Genomic DNA, 24,060 nt, shown 5'->3' on the forward strand with positions numbered 1-24,060 from the left:
AAAAAGTATTTTATAAATATAACTTTTATGACAGTATAAATTAATAAAATAAATGCATCATCATTACTGCAACTTTGCATGCTTTAGTTTCCGACCAATAGTATCTTAGTATCACTGCTGATGATTTGGAAACCATTCTGTAGTGTTTCGTTTCCCTTAATGGGCTCCCTTCTTTCAAACACCCACTTCAATTCGCTGCCAAACTCATTGAAAGTCAATCAGCAGAAACCAGCATAGTGATGATTTCATTGAATAGCAACAAAGTGCAGGCTTTTTAAAAATGTGTGAAGTTGATACACATCAGAAAGTCTCAAGTTGTGAGAATGGTTGTACCATAGAAGATCACTTAATGGAGCTTTGTAAAAATGATCATCATTAAGGTATGATTGTGCAGTGCCACACCTTCTCACACAAACTAAACCCACTAATAAAACTGGGAACTGAGGTTCAAAACAACGAAAAATCTAAGTATATAAGTTTAGCTTATTTTTCGTTTTTGTTTATTGAAGAGGATTAGGGCCACATGGGAAAACATTGTTGGCATTAGACCAAAAGTAAAATCATCTTTAAGTCAGAATTCAGTTTTTTTTTTTCAAAAGTGTTTTTTTACTTTCAGTCACATCCCAAAACTAATCCTCTTCCGTACTTTTTCCCTTCATCATTAACTGGCGTATCCATGTATGTTGTGGATGTGGAAATCTTCAAAAACTCTGAGTCCGACTGACAGTTTATTTTAAACATTGTCACAGCTCACAGGATAGGTACCTGTCATCCAATAAGACAGATGTTTATTTCCATTCAACTCTCTGGTTGGTCTGGTGTCTTGCCTCTGTTGCGGGCCCGGCGCCACGAGGGGGCAAAAGGGGGCATTGCCCCCTCAGTTGTCTTATTTGCCCCCTCACTTTGAGCATCATTCATCCATCAAAAAGTAAAATAAATGTCACAATTATTAAATAACTTTAAATAATTATTTCCCCCAATACACGTTACTATGTCTAGATCAGATATGTAGGCAGTAGGGATGTTAAGATTCACCGATTCGCATCGGTGCACCGGCATAAACGTTCAAGATGCGAGTGCACCGGTTGAAAGAGTGCACATCGGCTACAGTTTGGGTTGAACTCGCGATGCATCGATTGTAGCGTCTTTGCATCGGTAAAAAAACGATTCATTCATATAATATCCTCTCATCTTGTCAGCACTCAGCAGAGACGATCTTTGATCTTTGCTTCGCCACTACGGAGGCCGAGAGTCTCAGTTATCAACACACATGGAAGTCGAGGAGAAAGAGAAACACAGCGCACCGAAAAATACCTACATTCAAACGTTTGGCAACACTTCGAATTTTTCAAGAAAGACGGACAACTTGAAAAATCGCTCGCAAATTGTAAACGATGCCGTGCGGCTTTAAAGTACACAAGTAGTACGAGGAACTTAGCGACGCACAGAGGCAACATGGGGTCTGCGGCTGAAAAGAGAAACCTGAAAGTTAGACATATGAGTTCAATCACACAGTGAGGTGTTCTGTCAGTGAGAGTGGTGTTTAGTTTACAACAGCCTGTGACTGCCAATAATAGTTTAAATGTCTTCCTTACAATTGTAAGCAGTTATGAAATACCTGTTTGTGAAAGGTTATTTTCTTTATTGTTCCTATAGAAACCACTGCTTTCTGCTCACTGGTGAGTTAGCCTATGAATGAGTGTTAAGCACATCAGGCTGGCAGTTGTATGTGCATTGCACTATGGTTAGGGATGTCGCGATCCGATCACGTGATCGGGGATCGGAGCCGATCACGTGATTTTCAAAAGATCGGAATCGGGAGAAAAAAATCGGGGATCGGAATTTTTTTTTTTTATAAAATATTTTTATACATTTTATTTAATGTTACAAAACAAAAATGACCATCTTCACGTCTTAAAGTCATCCTGAGGCCTTAGTTTTGGTTTAAAATTACACAACATCATGTATGTGTTGCTTCTTTTTGGCTTGTTTTCATAGACCTGGTTGCTTATTTCTCTCAAATCTGGCAACAGAGTGGGCAGGGCGCAGTGTCTAATAGTAGCAGTAAGCTAACAAGAGGCTACGTTCAGCTGGTGCCTCGGGAGTCGGGACAGAGAAAATGTCAGGAGTTTGGAAGTATTATAAAATTGAAAGCGAAGGCAGTGTAACAGCCAGATGCAATGTTTGCAAGGCGGAGGTTCCGCGTGGTGGAAAGAACAGAGCTACGTTCAACACGACCAATCTAATACAAACACCAACAACAACACGACGAGTACACAGCGGCCACTCAGGTAACGGCACTGAAACAACCGACACTTTCAGAGACTTTTAAAAGGAAAGAGAAACTGCCCCAGAACAGGCCAAAAAAATAACAGCCAAGATAGCTGAATTCATCGCGTTGGATGACCAGCCGTTATCTGTTACCTTTTTTTTCTCTTAATGCATTGCATAAAGATTGGATCGGGAAAAATCGGTATCGGCAGATTGTCAAAATCAAATGATCGGAATCGGATCGGGAGCAAAAAAAGGTGATCGGGACATCCCTAACTATGGTAGTTGTTATTTGCACATTGTTAATCTTGGGCATCCTTAAATTGTAAAATTGAACTGTACTCTGGAGACAGAGAACACTACTACACTTGTGAAAGGTCCAAGTGTTTGTTTTTTTTAAGGTAAAAAAGAAACAGCATGATGGGATGTGCAGTACTAGTAGAGAGAAGCAAATATGTGAAGCACTTTTTTGTTAATGTATGATTTGCTGCATATAAGGAATAAACAAAATCCTCTGTCGTACCATATTGAATTGTATCATTATTTTGCATTGTGTTGAATCACATCGTATCGCCCCGTATCGCATAATGTTGAATCAAATCGTATCGAACTGTATCGCAACAGGGGTGAATCGTATCGTATCGCATCGCCTGGTGTTTCAAAGGTATCGTTAATGTATCGTATCGTTGGTAGCGTATCGAGATGCGCATCGTATCGGCCTCAGTGATGGAGATGCACATCCCTAGTAGGCAGGCAGTCAAGCAACGTGTAAAAAAGCCTCAACCCCAAGTGAGCTTGTAGTCTTAATTAATGTTAGCGTGTGTGCTTAGCTGTAAACACAGTCGGATGGGTGACCAAAACGTCCCCGTTTTCCGGGCAAAGTCCCCTTTTTCGGTGGCCGGTACCCGGTTGAAACTCCCGAAAATGTTCCAGTTTTTGAATGTGCGTTAAAAAACATAGAGCAAGGTGAAATAAAATGTTACATGTCAGTAAAAACAGAGTCACAGTGTTGTGCCTGTTTGTAGCGTTAGCGTATTTCTTCTTCTACTACTTCTTCTTCTTCTACCTCTACTTCTTCTGCTTCAACCTCTACTTCTTCTTCAACCTCTACTTCTTCTTCTTCTACCTCTACGGTTGCGGTCGAATAGTCCATTTAGCTTAGGAACCTTCCTAACGGAGTGAAATGATCCGGAAGTCCCTCAGTGGCAGCCATGATAAGTGCCGTTCGAATTCTCTAAATGAAAGGAAAGGAGGTTTCAAACTTCCTTTATAACCTCCTTTAGCTTAGGAACCACTGGACCTCCCTAACCTAAAGGAGAGGAGAAAATGCTGCCCCACAATGCCTTGCGGCCGCGGCATTTGCCTTGCCGTCACACAACAGTCGGCCGTTCACGGAAACAACCGATTATGAACGAGAAATGATATCATGAAAGTTACGGTGCTTATTAAGCATTTTAAAACGTATATGGTAAGTTGCCAAAGTGCTTTGTTTTGAACGTTCATCAGTATTATAATCAAAAAGAGAAATATGAACGTTAGTTTTTACTGAAATGATCAAATAAAGTCAACATTTCACAGTCTTTACTGAGCTGTGTGGGGTTTGTTCAACTTTTAAAAGATGTTTGAATGGTGATATACACAGTGATAGATGTTAAGGACTAACGTTTATAATAAATACATTTGTATTGATTTTAAGATATTTTCATACAATCATACGTATTGGGATCATTTGTATTAATGTGGACCGGAGGGAGAGGGTGACGAGCATAAGTTTCACTTTCCTTTTTTATTTCAATTCCAACTTTGGTCATGAAGAATATGTTTCTCTGTTGTCCACGTTCATAAAGCATAAAACAACAGCATCAGAGCATGGTGCAGAGCCTCTAGATGAGTTTACAGTAGTCCCTCGTTCTTATTAAACATCCATGTTGTAGTCCGCTGTATAGAAAACTGTAGTTTCCATAGTTTCCCCACAGCAGCAGACGCACATTTATGACCTCCGCTGGCGCATCATAAACACGTCGGATAGTGAAAGTGCAGTCGGATGCTCTAAAGTACCGCAGTCTCTTCTCCTAAATCCTTTTGAATTCTCCTATCCACTATCCCTTAACCCCATGACGTTTCACTCAGAGGTCAAGGAATAGACGATAGGGTTAGAACTTAGGAGCTGATTTTTGGACTATTCGACCGCAACCTACTTCTTCTTCTTCTTCTACCTCTACTTCTTCTTCTTCAACCTCTACTTCTTCTACCTCTACTTCTTCTTCTTCTACCTCTACTTCTTCTTCTTCTACCTCTACTACTTCTTCTTCTTGTTCTACTTCTAATTCAATGTACCTCCCCGCAAAATATTGGACAAAAGAAACTCGGCTAGTAGTGTAAACCAAATCCATAGTATTAGAACAAAAGTGCTTTAAACGAGGTAAATTACAAATGTATGTTCTCAATCGCCAAGTACGGGATTGAATATTAAATGAGTTTAGATTAGATTGATTGTCCCCAGGGGGAAATTCATTTTCACAGCTCTGTGAAAACAATATAAAATCGACAAAAAACAAGACAGACATCTACAGATAGCACCACACATGATGGTTACTTATTATTTAGGGCTGCCTGTATGGATCAGGATTTTGCCAAAGCGAGCCCTTTTACTATAATAATAATATGTTATGTATTAGGGATGCCAGCGATTATTCGATTTTTCGAATATTCGTTACAGTCTCCATAATCGAAAATTATTTTTAAAATTCGATTTTATTTATATATTTTTTTTATTATTATTTATGTTTTTCTTTTTTTTCCTGGCTTAGTTTCAACCAAAATATAGACTAATGCTAATAATAGTAATAGTATTAATAATTGTAAATGGCCATTGGTCACACCACCAATAATCGATTAATATTCGCCAGGGCTGTCCGATTTTCAAATTTGATCATGGTCAGTTTCTGGCATCCCTATTATGTATTATATAAACCATATTGGTACAATGAGCGACAGTGACGGATTTTGGAACATTGATTTGATTTTTCTCATACTCTAGAGACAAACCAGGGGACTGTATGTTTAATCTGTGTCTGTCCATTTGGTGTAGTATTTTATCCAATATTACATTTGGTTTATATATTAGTCACTTTGTTATGAAATGCCAGGTTTTAGGCCTTGGTTTGAACATTCAATCCTGGAAATAAAAAATCAACCAGATTAATTTTTCTTTAATCCTGATATAGAGTAGATAGTAAGTAAGTAAGTAAATCTGTATAGGAAGACGAGTTAAGGGATAGAGGAGAAAAGGTTATGGTATATTACAGAGCCTGTCAATTTATACATTGAGGAAATCAATGTTAGTCTGTTAACCAAATTGCAGCCATCTAATAATGTACTATCGTTAAAGATCAGAGGAAAATAACCGAATGAGAGGGGTAAATCCGGAATACAAATAAAGAAGCAAAGAGATTGTAGAGCAGTGAGAAGGAAAAAAGCTTGGTGTGTCAATTCATTACATTGCCAGTATTTTTCGTTGTTGTGAAAAAAAAATCGCCCCCTCGGATTTTTTAACAGCCCCCTCAGTCATTTCATCCTGGAGCCGGGTCTGCTCTGTTGCATTCACTGAACACGGGAAATTACAATCCTGCCGTCCTCTCTAGTGTCATGATGAGGTTCAGGTAAAGCACGGTTAATGTATTATATTATTGACTCAATAATATAATACATGACTTTGAGAGTAGGCAATCTAGGCATATTAACAAAATTAATTAAACATACTTATCACGGCGACGGTATACTGAGATTATTTTTTTTCGGCTCTGGCTCCTGGGCTGGGGGAAATGTCTGCACATTTTACAGAAAAGCGCGTCCCTACTTGCGCTGTATTCCACCCAGGGAAAATCTTCATACCACCTCGATGAGAAGCACCTTGCTTTTCCATGATTAACAGTGTAGGGGAACTTCTTCAGTTTTGGCTGTGAAGGCGGTTCATCAAGTGCAGACAGATCAGCGGGTAGGCCTGCACCTGCTTCATGCTGACGGGAGGGAGCACTGCTAGCGCCGTGGAGCAAGCCGTAACGGTATAGTCTCCGGAGTCGGAGAGCCTGGCCCTGGATCGCTGCTCGATGCGTCATTTTCAGGCAGCTCTCTCACGTTACTAATTGGGCGCGCGCCGGAATCAATAACCAGTTTTTACCGGAAATGGGTTCCGTTCAGAGGATAAAACACATACAACATTAATTCTACTCGATATTTGTTCACTTAAATTTCACTTTGAATGCTTGGATATTCTCAATGGGTGAATAAAAAAAATGTATAATAATAAAAAAAGTACACCGAAGCTGAGCGGGCCAATGAGTAAACTGGGTGGGCCTGGGCTCTATGGTGGCACCTAAATTAAGTTTGTCACGCGTGACTATATGGTAATTGTGTTTTCTTTTGTTAGACAAAACAGGATTTGTGGTTTCCTGTGTAGAGTCCTTGGTTTGTCAGCGTCATACCATCTCAAATCTATATTCCTGACAAGAAATTATAAGGTCTATTCAATGTGCCGAAGGTAAATAAAAAGCCTTCAACAACTCCCACTGTATGTCTCAATGTGACATTATAGAATAACAATGAACATTGTATAAAAGTATCTTAGAGCAGAGACTAGAGAGTGATAAACATGTCTTAATTATTCTATTAGGCTAATTATTCAAGACAGACTGTTTATAACCGTTCCAATCAGTTCCTTCTTTGATGCACTGAATCTAAGAGCTTCTGCTTTCTGCTAGTGCAGGAAGAGATATGAAAATATGTTTTTGTAGCTGCCAAATTTGTATATACATTTATGCCAAATTAGCTTTCTCAGAGCGGGCCAATGAGTAAACTGGGCGGGCCTGGCCCTATGGTGGCTACGCCACTCAGTCTCGATGAGAAGCATATAGGAGCGGTATCCGTTGGTAGAAAACACACCTGAAAAACAGAGGGGCAGGTAGTTTACATGTTAACGTCAGAGAAGACCTTTGAACAAGAAGCCCCCCCCCTCTGCATTTTGACCCAAAACAAAAAGCTAAACCGCAGGGAGACGAATCGTGTCTTAAGACAACATCAAGGGTGGGGTATTTACCTGGGAAAGCTAGTGTTTGACGAATTATGGATGAATGCCGGTGATTCTCGGGTAAGTTACCATTGTATGTCAATGTAATTATGTTATCCAATATCCTGTGTGCACAATTGGTCCGGTGAACAATATCTTTCTTATCTTTAAAATATTGTCTGAATTCAGTTTAAAGGTGTTTCCATACTATGAGTGATATTTTCGAACATTGACAAGAATTTATGAAGGTTTTTGTCTAATTGTTGGATGGTAGCCTATAGGCTATGTTTTTATTTACACTGGCAACTATTGGTCCGTGTACGTTTTGTTCGTTTGATTGGTCGTTTAAACCAAAAGGCAAAAAACGAAAATACCAGCCTTTTTTCGTTTTTTTGGTTTTAAATTTAAAACGAAAAAACGAAAAAAGGCTGGTATTTTCGTTTTTTCGTTTGCCTTTTGGTTTAAACGAAAAATCAAACTAACAAAACGTACACGGACCCAACAGGCCTACTGTTTGTGTCTTTATTAACTAATCTCTTCCAGAGAATAGTGGAATCATTTACATGGTTTCAACTTTCACGCAATAATTTACATGGTTTCATGCAAATTATCGTGCTGAATGGTCTGTTTGTTTAACACTCTTCCATAAGTGGGTCAAAAAGGACCCGTATTAGAATAATATGTGTTTTTGTGCCATTTTTGTCATTTTGGTTAAGAAAAATCACTTGTATTATATTTTGGTTCACACTAGAAATATATAACCAGTCGACGAAGGTACGTTTTAACCGTTTGTTTTTTAGTTCTAATTGAAACAACAACAAAAACAGAAACGGGTCGTTTTTTTGTTTTTCAATGTCCCAAAACGGAAAAACGGCAATTCAGCTCGTTTCCATAGGTGGGTGGGTCTCCAGTGCCTCCTTGCTTCTGATTGGCTAGTTTGCCCTATGCTTGCGCTGTACTCTTCAAAATAAAGGTTCTCTTTGCCTTTACACAGTGCAAAAATGACAAGCTTCAGCTATCTTTGATGAGCGATAACATTATTTTTGGCCATACGTTTTTCATAAGACTGATGAAGTTGGAATCAGTTGTAGTTACAACTATCCCAAATACTATGAAATACTTTTACTGTGTACTTCTTGATACTCTCCTGTCAAAGTCCCCTCCATGGTACAACAATGCCTGTTTTGCTGCTATATGTGACAAGCAATACAAATACTTTTAAGTTCGAAGACTGATCATTTTGGACTCAGTAGTTAGACTACTAGCGCAAAGATAAAATACTTTTATTTTGTACTTTCAGAGAAATCCTCTGTCAAATTGTCCACCCTGAATACCCCATGCAGATGCTCCTGTTGTCTGTCAAACACAAGCAGAAACATTACTTTCCAAAAATGGAAAGTTATCTTGGTCCCGCTCCCCACGTGAAAAATAGGGTAAGTTTAGTGCTGCTAATGTAAGGCAAGGCAAGGCAAGGCAAGGCAAGTTTATTTATATAGCACCTTTCAACACAAGGCAATTCAAAGTGCTTTGAATGTAATGAAAATGGCTAGTACACAGGACATATTGGTGAGTATTTTTTCCAGAGTAATTACTATTTTGCTCTGAAATAGTGATATTTAACCATTTTGGAGTGTATTTATTACTCATAGCTTCTAGAGTGCGATCAAAAATGCAGAGTCAATTCTATTGGAGTTAAACCATGACCCCTTTGTAACGGAGGTGATCTCTGGGGCCATTGATCTCGGTCTCCGTTACGGATTATATAGCTTCATTATTGGGGAAGTATATGCATTTGTTCCACGCTAAAACATTGCACAGGAAGCATGTGATTATATGTAATTTATGCATATATTAGTCACGATCTGTCTATGTTTTAGTTTGTCTGTCTCTGTTTCCTGTTTTAGTTTGAAAAGTGTTCCCCCTCCCGTCTTGTCTGTTGCTGGTGATTGCGTTCACCTGGTGCCCTGTGTTTCTCCTCCCTCCTCACCTGTGTCTTGTTGGTTTGATTAGTCCTGTGTGTATTTAGGTTCTGTTTGTCGTGTGTGTGTGTGTGTGTGTGTGTGTGTGTGTGTGTGTGTGTGTGTGTGTGTGTGTGTGTGTGTGTGTGTGTGTGTGTGTGTGTGTGTGTGTGTGTGTGTGTGTGTGTGTGTGTGTGGTGTGTGTGTGTGTGTGTGTGTGTGTGTGTGTGTGTGTGTGTGTGTGTGTGTGTGTGTGTGTGTGTGTGTGTGTGTGTGTGTGTGTGTGTGTGTGTGTGTGTGTGTGTGTGTGTGTGTGTGTGTGTGTGTGTGTGTGTGTGTGTGTGTGTGTGTGTGTGTGTGTGTGTGTGTGTGTGTGTGTGTGTGTGTGTGTGTGTGTGTGTGTGTGTGTGTGTGTGTGTGTGTGTGTGTGTGTGTGTGTGTGTGTGTGTGTGTGTGTGTGTGTGTGTGTGTGTGTGTGTGTGTGTGTGTGTGTGTGTGTGTGTGTACGTGTACGTAAGACACTCATATTGAGGCTGTGTATGCAGTGGTGTTTTTATATGTACAAAAGTGGTGGGTCACAAAAAAAACTCAGATGTCTATATATAAGCTTCTGCAGTGAGGTTCATGGCTGGTGAGGCACTGGCACTGACTCTTCAGGTTTACAAATATTATATTTTGACCTAAACCAAAATATAATATTATTTTCAAAAGCTTTTTTTGTCTGATGCTTCGATTAATTTTAAACAGACAGTTCAACAAAAGGATACCCAAAAAATGTAATTTTATCATTTAAATATTGAATTGTTCTCTCTTAGTAAGATCCCATTTTCAATAAAATTGCGGTCTTACCTTGACTTGAAGATGAAATCCATTTGCCTATCCTTCTGGACAAACATTTCTATTACTTTTTTGTAAAAGTCCTCCTTATCTTCTGTAGTTTCAAAAGTCTATCATAAATCTAATCGATAGATTTATGATTAAAAAATTATAAAAGTAGGGTAGACATGTGGATATTATCCGGCTGAACAAAACGTGCATTTATCTAACAGGTACGTTTCCCACAGATCTTATTTCGAGCTATTTTCTAAAATCCTATGGAGAAATCTCATTGCTTTTTTGTCGAGGGAAGCCATGCGCAGCTTACTTCCGGGTTTTAGGACGCGTCACTGCAGCTCTCTCGTCTCCTCTTCACCCACCACACTTTTCGCGGCACACGTACTTACAGCCAATCAGCTCTGAATTATGTGAGATGACGTATGGTGGGGATGGCAGCTCAGTGCCCCTATGGTCATTATTTTTTTGCCACACACATTAAATAGGAAAATACTCTGAGCATGCGCAGTGTAGTTTTTTACAGTCACCGTTCACTCACAGTGAGAAGGAGGGGGCATGATCAGGTTTTGTCCCACATGGCTCTAAACAGCTCAATAGCATAGACTGTATATATAAAGCTCAATAGGCACACACTGTAGACACTAATTAGAAGAACACAGACTAAAACAGCAATGTACAGACGAATCAGATGATTAAACATGATCTTAAAATATATTTTATATATTTTTTAATTTATTTTTTGCATTTTTTGTAGGGCTGTCAAGTTAACGCGTTAATAACGCGTTAACGCAAAAAAAAAAATGAACGCCACTAATTATTTTAACGCGATTAACGCATGTGTATTTTTTGTCCTCGGCCGCCCCGTAGTTTCAGAGCGCATCGAGTTTAAAATACCATCTACATGATGATGCTGACAGCCCAGCTCCTGCCGCCCGCTTGTGGCAGACCACACTTCCACGCTCACCGGCAGGCCCGGACTGGCCATCGGGAGGACCGGGAGGGAGTGTGTATGTGTGGCGCGACTCGCGCGAGCGAGGCACACCTTACGTGTTGTTAGCATCTGGTGCTAGCTAGCTGCGCTAACGGATATAAGGAGCTGTTTCAATGACATTTCGCCGACAACTGCGCCGAGCACTTGACTTTATGCAGGTAGCCAGACAGTGGGACATTGTACGAAAAGTCAGCGCACTCAGCACGGATAGTACGCGCTACATGATTGCAGCGTCCAGGCAGCACACGTTCGAGCATATATGCCTTGAGCGGCACATAGCTCCAACGATCCATCACAGTGTCTCCACATTCTCTCACACACACACACACACACACACACACACACACACACACAGTATTATTGTATGAGAGAGGTTCCAGGTTGAATTGAGGCGAATATTTGTAATGTTCAGAGGTTGTTGTGTTTAATATTCATGAAAATATTTGTCATTGTTCAAATGATAATAAACAAACATATAAAGCATATTTGTCCACTCATATGTTGATAAGAGTATTAAAAACTTGAAAAATATCCCTCTAAGGTACATTTAGAACAGATAAAAAATGTGCGATTAATTTGCGATTAATCGCGATTAACTATGGACAATCATGCGATTAAATATTTTAATCGACTGACAGCCCTAATTTTTTGTAATCATTATTTGTAATACTTTCTGCTGACACTAGGTGGGGCTGTGCCCCTAATGACCAGTCGCCACTGTGTGTATGTACCACAAAGAGGAATAAATGCCCACACCGGGTTGTATTTGAACTCTCTGCCTCTGCCTCCTTGCTTGGTCGGGCCGCTCAATGGTCAGCTTCACACACGCCCACTCATGTTCCTTAAGCACTTTGGTTTATTGACCTTTTTTATTGTAAAGATCATTATGGTTCATTTATTCTATTCTGAGTAAAATTACCTTCTATTAGGAGTAAAATTACCTTCTAGTTGGAGTGAAATGACGTTCGATTGGGAGTAAAATTACCTTCTATTATGAGTAAAATGGCAGTAGAGTTGTTTTTAATATACACTACATAGAGTAAATAACCATTAAGCAGAGTCAAATCTAAGCACATAATAGAGTAAAATGAACTCTAAAAATACAACTCTGAACAAAGAGTACATTTTACTCTATATAGGTTGGGACCAAATGTAATATTTTTAGAGTAACATTTTCTTCAATTTTACTCGGAGAAATGTACTGTGTAGTGTTTTATTTAAATGGATATTTAGATAGTCAACTAAGAAACATAAAGTAATTGAAACATTTTGGTAACAATTTTGAATATGATCATTTTCTTGAGCTTTAAACTCCTGGGGTCAACATGACCACCAAGGATAGAGGGTGTAAAGCAAATGTGAAGATAAAGGAGGGTTAAGAATACATTATATAGCAGTTTTTTGTTTTACAATATCCTAAAGTCTATTTTTAACACACTATTGAGTTGGCTTTTTCATTACATTTAAAATATAAATTGTACCTAAAATAATACGGCGTGAGCAGGGTATACATATTCACACCATATGCAATCATAGGATATTTTTAGTTCGAAAGATATTTGTCCAAATTGACTACAAAATAGTACAAATGCAAAACATAAAAAAAAATATGTTTGGTGAGTGAAGTCCAAAGCCGTATTATAGATTATTTGATTGTGTAATTACAAGGTGAGAGAAAATAAATCCACATTGTCCTATTAAACTTGTATTTTTCAATTTGTTAGTACATTTTTCTCAGAAAAACCTTTTCTAAATTAAAGTAAATTATTTAAAAAGGTTGAATAGTTGAAATTGAACGTAAACTATGTCAAACACCACTCCTGAAATTGACTTTGGTTGAAGTTTATTATAATATTGATATTATATAAAGATCTATATATAACATTGATTAAGCCTTACGGGTCCCTTTTTAAAATATATATATATATATATATATATATATATATATATATATATATATATATATATATATATATATATATATATATATATATATATATATATATATATATGTATATATATATATATATATATATATATATATATATTAGGGCTGTCAAGTTAACGCGTTAATAACGCGTTAATGCAAAAAAAAAATTAACGCCACTAATTATTTTAACGCGATTAACGCATGTGTATTTTTTGTCCTCGGCCGCCGTAGTTTCAGAGCGCATCGAGTGTAAAATACCATCGACAAGCTGATGCTGACAGCCCCGCTCCTGCCGCCCGCTTGTGCCCACTTCCACGCTCACTGGCAGGCCCGGACTGGCCATCGGGAGGACCGGGAGGGAGTGTGTATGTGTGGCGCGACTCGCGCGAGCGAGGCACACCTTACGTGTTGTTGTTAGCATCTGGTGCTAGCTAGCTGCGCTAACGGATATAAGGAGCTGTTTCAATGACATTTCGCCGACAACTGCGCCGAGCACTTGACTTTATGCAGGTAGCCTGACAGTGGGACATTGTACGAAAAGTCAGCACACTCAGCACGGATAGTACGCGCAACATGATTGCAGCGTCCAGGCAGCTCCCATTCGAGCATATATGCCTTGAGCTGCACATAGCTCCAACGATCCATCACAGTGTCTCCACACACACACACACACACACACACACACACACACACAGTATTATTGTATGAGAGCGGTTCCAGGTTGAATTGAGGCGAATATTTGTAATGTTCAGAGGTTGTTGTGTTTAATATTCATGAGAATATTTGTCATTGTTCAAATGATAATAAACAAACATATAAAGCATATTTGTCCACTCATATGTTGATAAGACCATTAAAAACTTGAAAGATATCCCTCTAAGGTACATTTAGAACAGATAAAAAATGTGCGATTAATTTGCGATTAATCGCGATTAACTATGGACAATCATGCGATTAATCGCGATTAAATATTTTAATCGACTGACAGCCCTAATATATATATTTTGTATAATGTTCTGGGCTGACAGTGCCTTATTTTCAATTTGAAAACACATGGCAATTTTATTAATACAGCAGATGAAAAGATTTGCAATTCTTCATGGGTGTCATTGGCTTTCTAGATAAAGGTATCTGTTTGCTAACCTCAGATATTGATTTATTTAAATAAGTGACCTTTGAATACATATTGCAAACATAGCCTTAAAAAGGTGCAGGAAAGGACTTCAAATATTACTTAAAGACTGGACTTTTTAATTCAGTCAAGAGAAGAGAAAAGAGAAGAAAGGAAATAAAATTGTTATAAGGGGTGATGTAACATTAATGACAAACATAATATGGCTAGGGAGGCTGTGGCTGATCGTGCGTTGATCTTCGGATCAGGGGGGACTGGTTCAATCCCCACTGCAGTCAACATGTCGTTGTGTCCCTGGGCTTCACCCCAAATAGCTCCTGTGAGGATTGTCCATAGTATTGAGTGTATGTAAGTCCCTTTTAAGGTAAAAGCAACTAACAAGTGACATGTAGAGGTCAGTGGCACTCAGACTCTACAGGGGTCATTTTTTGATCATGGGGCATCACCCTTGTACAGCATCAGGACATTATCTCTATGGAGTCAGACACTGAAAGTGTGCTGGAGGCTGATGCGTTGACTGGGACAGATGGAAAGATGAGGCTGATGAGACTGAAGAATCTGCGAGGAACGAACGAGGGGCAGGGAAATAATCATATTTTAACCCTTTAATTGCCAGACCAAGAAGAAATTTATGGACAAATTATTTCTTTGCATTTTTTTATCAAATAGGACAAATAACCACAAACCATTTTTATTTTTTTTACTGACCACACAGTTTTGTTTTTATGAGCCTCTACCAACTGGTCGAGCTGGCCTTGGCAAAAGTGCATTTTCAACAATCATCATATAGTACAGTATTTGTATGCATCAAACTCAAATAAAACACAAACTCAAATAAAAAAAATTCTTTGATGGAAGATGAGCAATATATACAAACAGATATATTCATAATAAATTATAATTGTAAAACAAAAAAGAAATGGAAAAAAGTAATGGAAAGTGTTTTTCATTATAAAAAGTTTGGCCTAACAACAAACAACTGGCCTAACAGCAAATGTCTATATCCTGTGTTGGCCTAACTTGCTCATGTGTGTGCAACTTTGGGCTGCATTTCATGCATGAAAGGTGCTATATAAATTATTATCGCTCTTTCACTCTGAGACTCATAAGGCAGTACTAGATTTAATAATATTACCATGAATCTAGCCATTTATTTACCATATTTTATTGGAAAACATCTCTGAAACTCTGAAAAAGTCGTATTGCTAGTTTACAATATGAAGGCCAATTCGACCGGTTGGTTGAGCATATTTTCAAAAAAATAATTACACCCTTGTTACAAAAATGTTTTGTGCATCAAGTTATATAATTCTGTTCAGTAAGTGCTCTGACAATAAAATATGTCAAAAATGATATGGTTACCTTACAAAAGTTGACCAAAAAGAGTGATTTCTTCAGGAGTGATTTTTAGCATGCCAACTTTCTCAGTGGAAGCTAGCTGAAGGGCATTCTGTTCGAACCACAGTGACATCTAGAGGTTGTTTTGTGCATAACATGTCAACCAAGCGGTAGAGCTGGCTGAATCAGATGGAGTTACACTTTTTTATTTATTTTTCAACAAGATATCAAAACACAAAATGTGCTCTACCAAATGGTGGCGCTGGCTGTTAAAGGTTAAGACAGCATCATCATAAGAGGCCAACAAGAGTGACAGGGTGTGTCACTTTGCTGAAGGATAGACCAGCTATGCAGGATATTCTCTGAAGATTTGCATTATTGTACTCAAGAGGGGAGTTTGACAGAGTACACAGTAAAAGTACTCTAAATAGTATTTATCAATCCTCAACCTCCAAGCTATTTTAATATAGATTTGAAGAAAAAAACCTCGATGCTGACTTGACCACGCAAACGGGAAATACGGCCGCATCAATTCAGCAGTGTCAGTAACATCAAACAGAGAGATACTCATACTTTATAAGATAGGGATTCATGGCTGACAGTGCAAGACAGACAGCCAGATAGACAGATCGCAAGACAGACCAACAGGCCGACAGACGCGCACACACATACGCACCCACACACGGACAGACTGTCTTCTGTATGTTTTGCATGTAGCCATATGTTCAACACACACTGCACTGTCTAGGCAAAGAGTATGAACCTTTATTTTGAAGAGTACAGCGCAAGCATATAGGCAAACTAGCCAATCAGAAGCAAGGAGGCACTGGAGACCAACCCACATATGGAAACGAAAAATCGAGTGGTATACTTGTTTTAACAGTAAGAACAGAAAAACGAAAAAACGAGCTGAATTTCCGTTTTTTGGTTTTGGGGCAAAATTGAAAAACCAAAAAACGACCCGTTTCTGTTTTATTATTAGTTTCAATTAGAACTAAAAAACAAACGGTTAAAACGTACCTTGGTCCAGTCAGGTTTCAGAAAGCAACATAGCACCATCACTGCGACAATGAAAGTGGTGAATGATATTGCGGATATCTTAGACAATAAGCAGAGCTGTGCAGCTCTGTTTATTGATCTTTCCAAAGCTTTCGATACCGTCGATCATCAAATCCTGAAGCAGAGGCTGGCCAGTATTGGCATATCCAGCCATGCAGTGGGGTGGTTTGTGAACTTCCTCTCTGAAAGGTCCCAATAGGCGCGTTCATACCGCAGTACTTTTCCCACTTTAGTTCCGATATAGTTCCGAAATGTCGCGTTCACACCAAAAAGAGCCGGAACTAAAATTAGTTCATGAGAACCTTTTTACCCCCTTTTCCGTCCCTGCTAGAGAGCAGGTACTTTCGTGGGAGAAAAAGGTTCCTATGTCTGATTGGCTGGGCGGAATGCAAACCACGCCCCGTAAAACTCCCAAAAAGTTTTTGTGAAGCCGCCATTTTATTATCCTCGCATTAGCATTATTAGCATAAGCATTAGCCCAGCGCAGAAACGCAGAGAGACTAACTTATGGCAACACAAAAGAAAACATGGGAGCGGTGGAGATGAGGAGGTGTCGGCGTTCTGGCGATTTAATCGGAAGCCTTCAGTAGAAGCTCCTGGGAGTCCCAGCAGCTTCTACTGAAGCCAGTCCCAAACTCCGGGGACTTCTGGCCGGGGACTTCGGGTGGCAGTATACGCCGTGAAGTAGTTTGCGGCCTGCCAGTAAACCCAAAGCAGAAGAAGAAGAAGTGACGTCAGCGGCTTCATTTGCCTAATCCTCCCCCAGGGACTTATTCCGGTGTGAACGCGATCTGTACTTAGTTCATGAGAACTAAAGAGTTCTCATGAACTAAGTTCTGATTAACCTTTGTGGGAAAAGTACTGCGGTGTGAAAGCGCCTAATGTGTTCATTTTGATGGGTTCACTTCTGAGTGGTTAAACATTACAAATGGTGTACCACAAGGTTCTGTTTTAAGTCCACTTTTATTCTCCATCTATATCAACAGGTGCCGTTTCATTCATGAAACGAGGGGATGTGTATGGTAACCCTTGTTATATAAGCACAAGCAGAGCCCTCTACTGGACTCTATGGGTACTACCTTATCATGCAAGCATTCACCTACTGAGACTTCTATAGACGTAGCCGGCCCCGGGGCGGGCCTACCTGAATGCGCGCGCATCTCACCTGTATAAAAGGAGACCCCTCCTAGGACTGTCATCCTACACCTCTCTTCAGCGAGCGGTATAGGACAGACAGTGCCCCGAGTAGGGGGCTCCGCCTGTGCTTATATAACAAGGGTTACCATACATAACCCCTCGTTATATCTCTCACAGGCTCCGCCCTCTACTGGACTCTATAGCCGCTTTCACACCAAGTACTTTGCCGTACTTAGTGCCCAGCACTTAGTGCCAGCACTTGGTACCCCATGGAACTAAGTACAGATCGCGTTCACACCGGAATAAGTTCCCTGAGGGAAGATTACGCAAATGAAGCCGCTGACGTCACTTCTTCTTCTTCTGCTTTGGGTTTCTTGGCAGGCCGCAAACCACTTCATGGCGTATACTGCCACCCGAAGTTCCCGGCCGGAAGTCCCCGGAGTTGGGGACTGGCTTCAGTAGAAGCTGTAAGCTTTGCCATAAGTTATTCTCTCTCCGTTGGTACGCGGGGCTAATGCTAATAATGCTAATGCTAACCTTTCAGAGTTTTACGGGGCGTGGTTTGCAATTCGCCCAGCAAATCGAAATTGGTACTTTTTTCTCCCCAGGATAGTACCACCTCTCTAGCAGGCACTAAAAATGGGGATAAAAGTTCTCGGAACTAAGTACTCTTTTTGGTGTGAACGCAAAATTCCAGGCACTATCGGAACTAAACGGGAAAAGTACGGGTAAAAGTACTCCGGTGTGAACGCGCCTTATGGGTACAGTATACACGCGCTGTCGTCCAACAACACCGTTCCACCTCACTGCCCCTGACCGGCTTTCTGGTTAGCAGCCGCTGTACCTCACTCACCTCTACCTCGGTTGTAATCGTGGAGAAGTCTGGGCTGCGGCTGACAGAGCACACTCTGACGCTCTTACCTCGCGAAAAGTGTGCTCGGAAAAAAGTGCTGAGGGCTCCCCCCGTCCGCCCATAGGCAGACGGAGAGAGTCCGCAGCACCGTATGGGCTCACTATGCACCACCTCTCCCGAGTCCCTAAGGAGCCCGGGGAGAGCGCAAGTGCCCCATGTCCCCCACACTCAGACACTGACCCCGTGCAGAGTGTGCGTGGACTATAGTGTGGAGGGCTCTCCCCTCCTGCCCCCCAGGCATGTCGGGCAAGTCCGGTGCTCAAGGAGTGGTGAGTCCATGCTTTCTTTCTCTTTCTCTTATTCGCGTCTAAGCTCAGTGTATCACTTCCGCTCGCTGAAGAGAAAGGGATGACAGTCAGGAGGCGAGGCCTCCTTTTATACGGGTGAGATTCACGCGCATTCAGGTAGGCCCGCCCCGGGGCCGGCTACGTCTATAGAAGTCTCAATAGGTGAATGCTTGCATGATAAGGTAGTACCCATAGAGTCCAGTAGAGGGCGGAGCCTGTGAGACATATAACATCAGCTGCTGCCACGTTCTTTCACAAGAGAGTTCACCTTCTACTGAGCCTTGACCCCAGCGTTTTTCAACAATGGGGTATTTCACATCTTTAAAATAAAAAACAAACAAAAATAAATACTACTTTATTGTTTAAGCTACTGTGCCACACACTTCTGCATTTTAAGAATCAGTGATTTCTGTTTAATCTGACTAATCTGACATTTTTGGCTCTTTTCTTGCAGACATCTTCAGAGGATGAGGAGTGTTTTGAAATGTGTGCTCTTTGTTCCCATCACACTCTGTGCGATCTACTTAATACCTCCATCTGTAAAGTGAGTCTGTGTTTAAATTGAGGGGACATTACATGCAAGAACAATTACTGTAAGCCTAAATGCTAACATTACTTAATGAACAAGTGTTTTTATTTTTTGTTTTAGACTTTTAACAGGCTTCATGCCTATGGAGAAATGCCATTTGGAAAGTGCAAAGATGTTAAATCTGGACAGCAGTGTGGACGCCAGCCTCAACCTCCAGTAAGACCAGAAGACCCTTTTACAATTTGGCTGAACAGATAGTCCTGAGACCAACACAGACATTTATCTATCATGTTGAGAAGCTGCAGGTTTCATCTGATTGGACATAAAGCAGCAACAACAAATAAGTGGTGTTTTTTGTATTTCACCTTTTTTAAATATTTTCTAAGAAGAAGGTGTACTTATAAATAAATGTTGGCCAAATAAATGGAGCCACATAACAGTTTTTTTGCTTAATCCATATCAGAAGGGTAGCTATTTTATACGTTTAACCTGACATTAGTTAAAGTTTTGGTGCAACAGAATTTAACTGAATCTAAGTTGACTGTAAATATAAAATAATACTACTAAAAATATTTAGATGCATATGACGTGTTTAGGTCACAACTTACCTGTAGTAAGCTTCAGGTTGGTAAAGAAGAGTATTATAAAAGGGAATTCAGTCTAAAGAAAAACATTTGTTTTATATTTCAGGTCCAGACCTGACGTGCTAACCTGTACATATTGGAAAGCTGCCATCATCTGGGAAGGGATGTTTGACCCCCGCCTCTATGACGAGATGCACAAGATGAAAGGATCCTCTGTGGCTCTAACAGTCTTTGCTGTGGGCAGGTTGGTTTTCACATGAATAAAGTAATAACTCTAAAGATAATCTGTCGTCAAACCTAAATACTTCTTGCTCAGCCAACTGTATTTTTAGTGCATTAATGTTTAACTAGGTGATGGTTGGACAGATTGTAAAAAAAATGACAAAAAAACACAAAAAATAATGACCCCCCAAAAAAAACAGTGCTTATAGTTACTATAGCTAACTTTGAAAATATATCTTTTACTGTACTCATAAACATGTGAAGTGGACATGCTGCATCTAGTGTTAAAATGAATTGTAGTGCAGTTACAGATAAAGTCATACTGTTTGTTTGGTCGGTTCTGGTCACCAGATCAGATACCACTGCCCCAGCACATTGCAGCAAACAGTTTTTACTTGCAGCAGCAGACTAAAGAAGATCTGCAACATTTTGTTGCACACATCAATGGACCTCAGTTTCCTCTGGAGGTAGAGTGATAAGAGTCTAACCGAAATGTGACTTGTTTCCTTTTCCTCAAAAGATACCTTGATGCTTACCTACACACATTCCTGAACTCATCCGAGCAACACTTTATGGTGGGTTTGCCCGTGACCTACTACGTGTTTACGGACATGCCAGAGAAGGTGCCTAACATCAAGTTGTCTCCTCTGAGAAGCATGAAGGTGATCAAAGTGGAGAAGAACTCCAGGTGGCAGGACGTCTCTATGATGCGAATGAAGACCATATCAGATGTGATAGAGTCTGATATTCGCCACCACTGCACGCACGTCTTCTGCTTTGATGTGGATCAGGTATTTACTGGGAGATTTGGATCAGAGGCTCTTGGGGATTCAGTGGCTCTGCTCCACGCCCACTACTACCGCCTTCCAAAGCATTTGTACACCTACGACCGCAACCCAAACTCGAAGGCGTACATGGAAACTGGGGATTTTTACTACCACGCTGCCATCTTCGGAGGCTCGTGGAAGAATGTGAAAGCGTTGACCGAGGCCTGCTATCAGGGCATCATGGAAGACAAACGGAACAATGTGGAGGCTCTGTGGCACGATGAGAGCCATCTGAACAAGTACATGCTGCTCCACAAACCCAGCAAGGTTCTCTCTCCAGAGTACTGCTGGGATACCAGCATCGGTTTCAGGAGGGACATACAAGTCACCCGATTACTGTGGGCACCAAAATATTATGACACACTTCGCACACCTTAAAAACTTGACAAATGCTAACAAATGTAATGTCTCAGGTTCTCGTGCTCCCTGGCTCCATTTTGTTCTCTCAGGAATTAATTTGCAGATCTGCAAGTATTTTCATAATGGAGGGACAACTTCTTATATAAATACACTCTTGTCTTTTATCCGGATATCAAATGTTTTTGTTGCATTTTTTTTCAGATGTATATAAGTCAACTTTTTACATGTTTGATCAAACTGTCTGCACTTGTTGATCCATCTTATTTATTTGTATGTCACTTTGCCAAATGTATCTCTGTTTTTAACTGATACTTATTGACACTCAAATTTTGTCGCAGTTTTTATAAATCTCAATAAAGTTAAAAGTTAAAGCCTTTTATTGTCATTGTACACAGAGTATAACGAGATTCAGAGTGCAACTCTGTCCCGGTGTGCAAAAAATACAAACACATACAGAACACTAAAAAACACGGCAATAGGACAGACAACATAAACAACCGCAGGTCTCCCTTAAAAAAGAGATCGTTGATCTCAATGGGATTTTTCACCTGGTTAAATAAAGGCTACAAATCATACGGGGGAATAAATAGTTAAAAATATTGATATAAAAATAGTATATAAAGTGCATTAAAAGTGTGTGTGTGAGAATGGTTATGGTTGTTGCATTATGTGTGGTGGTTAAGCAGCCTGACGGCCCAGGGATAGAAACTGTTTTTGAGTCTGTTTGTCCGTGACTTGAAGCTCCTGTATCTTCTCCCAGAAGGCAGGAGAGAGAACAGTCTGTGACCTGGGTGAGAGCTGTCCTTTATTATTTTGTTAACTCTGTTGCGGCAGCGATAGCTTTTCTTCCCCCTGTTAATGTGTGATTTGTGTGTCAGTCTTTCCTCTTCTGTAAAGCGATGTGCTGCTCTTCGTTAACTGTATTCACAGTGTTCATGTACAATGTTTATTAATTATATCTTCACCAATTTAAGATACACATATAATCACCATAATGTCAGTGAGTCAGATTAATAATGTTGTCTTCAAAGCATCCAATTTGAATGATTTGACAAAGTATTGAAATGGGGGTCGTAGACATAAATGTTAACAACAGAGAAACTTTATGTTAGGGATGTCTTGCCTTTAGTTAATTCAGAATGGAACAAAAGAAACATATTTATCCCGTGACTGCAGTGGCTCTCTGCCATTTCTCAAAGATGTGTTGGAGGAATGGACATTTAATATCATTTGATCAATTTCTGAAGAAAGCTTAAAGGGAGAACCCAGTATGCTGTACTCTGCTAAGCTTTAGTAGAAGAAAAGGATTTGAATAGAATTTGATGTAATTGCATTGACAAATCATTAGAGCTCGATCAATATTGAAAGTACATTTTTTTCAGAAAATCAGAATCAGAATCAGAAACAGGTTTATTGCCAGGTACTAGGTTCGCACATACTAGGAATTTGACTTGATGTCATGGTGCATACATAAAATATAAAAAACAAGAAATCTAATATAAAACACAAAATCTTTTACATCGTAATAAAATACAGTTAAATAGCAATACAAATTAAAATTAAATAAAGCAGTAATTTACATGGAAATAGAATGCTATGAATGAATGTTTGCATATAAACTAAGAAATGTGAAATCAGAATATGTGCAGAAAGGAGTATGACATTGTGTGCATTAATGTAATGCATATAGTCTATAGTCTATGATGTGGCTGAGGTAAAGTGTCAGCGGGGGGGGCCGGGCCTTGTTTAAGAGGCTGGTAGCGGAGGGGAAGAAACTGTTCAGGTGGCGTGAGGTTTTGGTCCTGATGGAGCGCAGCCTTCTGCCAAAGGGGAGGGGGGCGAACAGTTTGTGTCCAGGGTGGGAGGGGTCGGCCACTATCTTCCCTGCCCGCCTCAGGGTCCTGGAGGCGTGCAGGTCGTGGAGGGATGGCAGATTACAGCCGATCACCTTCTCTGCAGAGCGGATGACACGCTGCAGCCTGCCCTTATCCTTGGCTGTGGCTGCGGCGTACCAGATGGTGATGGAGGAGGTGAGGATGGACTCGATGATGGAGGTGTAGAAGTTCACCATCATCGTCTTTGGCAGGTTGAATTTCTTCAGCTGCCTCAGGAAGAACATCCTCTGCTGTGCTTTTTTGATGAGGGAGCAGATGTTTGTTTACTTTGCCAGTTTTGTCATTAATGTCGTATTGTTGTTCTTTCAGTCTGATATTCATTATGAAATAGCACTTCAGTTTAACCCAGATGAGCTTTGAATTAGCTGGTGTGACTCCTGATGCCTGAACTCTTTCTATACATTTGTACTATTGGAGTAAGATGCTCCTTAGGGTGGTCCTTAGTGCCATGTACATTTTCGAATTCATTTATTTTAAGCTCCAACCACCGGAATTCATTATGATAGTCAAGAAAACTCCTGGTGAATTTTATTCAAATTCCAACAGCATTTACCCCTCCCTCATCAACCTTGAAGTTTAGCCTCAGTAGGATGGTCCTTAAAATTGAAAGTCGGAAAGTCTAAGCTCCAACCCCCAGAATTCATTCTATTAAAGGACACCTATCATGCTATATTTAAATGATATATTGTAGGGCCATACCTATATAAGGTATATTTATACGTTTCTGT

General features: G+C 40.0%; 1 protein-coding gene across 3 annotated transcripts; it reads left to right on the forward strand.

Moving 5' to 3' along the window:
* The first annotated feature begins 7,227 nt into the window (after window positions 1–7,227).
* On the forward strand, window positions 7,228–21,811 carry LOC117489403 (N-acetyllactosaminide alpha-1,3-galactosyltransferase-like). 3 transcript variants are annotated; one of them, XM_034138637.1, is made up of 6 exons: window positions 7,228–7,417; window positions 8,637–8,769; window positions 19,370–19,459; window positions 19,565–19,660; window positions 20,135–20,272; window positions 20,771–21,811. In XM_034138637.1, exons 3-6 carry the CDS (start codon window positions 19,383–19,385, stop codon window positions 21,453–21,455), a joined length of 996 nt encoding a protein of 331 aa, XP_033994528.1. In that variant the 5' UTR covers window positions 7,228–7,417; window positions 8,637–8,769; window positions 19,370–19,382; the 3' UTR covers window positions 21,456–21,811. The 3 variants fall into 3 exon arrangements, with proteins under 3 accessions (XP_033994528.1, XP_033994526.1, XP_033994527.1); XM_034138635.1 differs by lacking the exon at window positions 8,637–8,769; XM_034138636.1 differs by lacking the exons at window positions 7,228–7,417; window positions 8,637–8,769 and adding an exon at window positions 19,135–19,223.
* The last annotated feature ends 2,249 nt before the right edge of the window (window positions 21,812–24,060 follow it).

This window comes from Trematomus bernacchii, unplaced genomic scaffold (assembly GCF_902827165.1).
Source record: "Trematomus bernacchii unplaced genomic scaffold, fTreBer1.1, whole genome shotgun sequence".
NCBI lineage: Eukaryota > Metazoa > Chordata > Actinopteri > Perciformes > Nototheniidae > Trematomus > Trematomus bernacchii.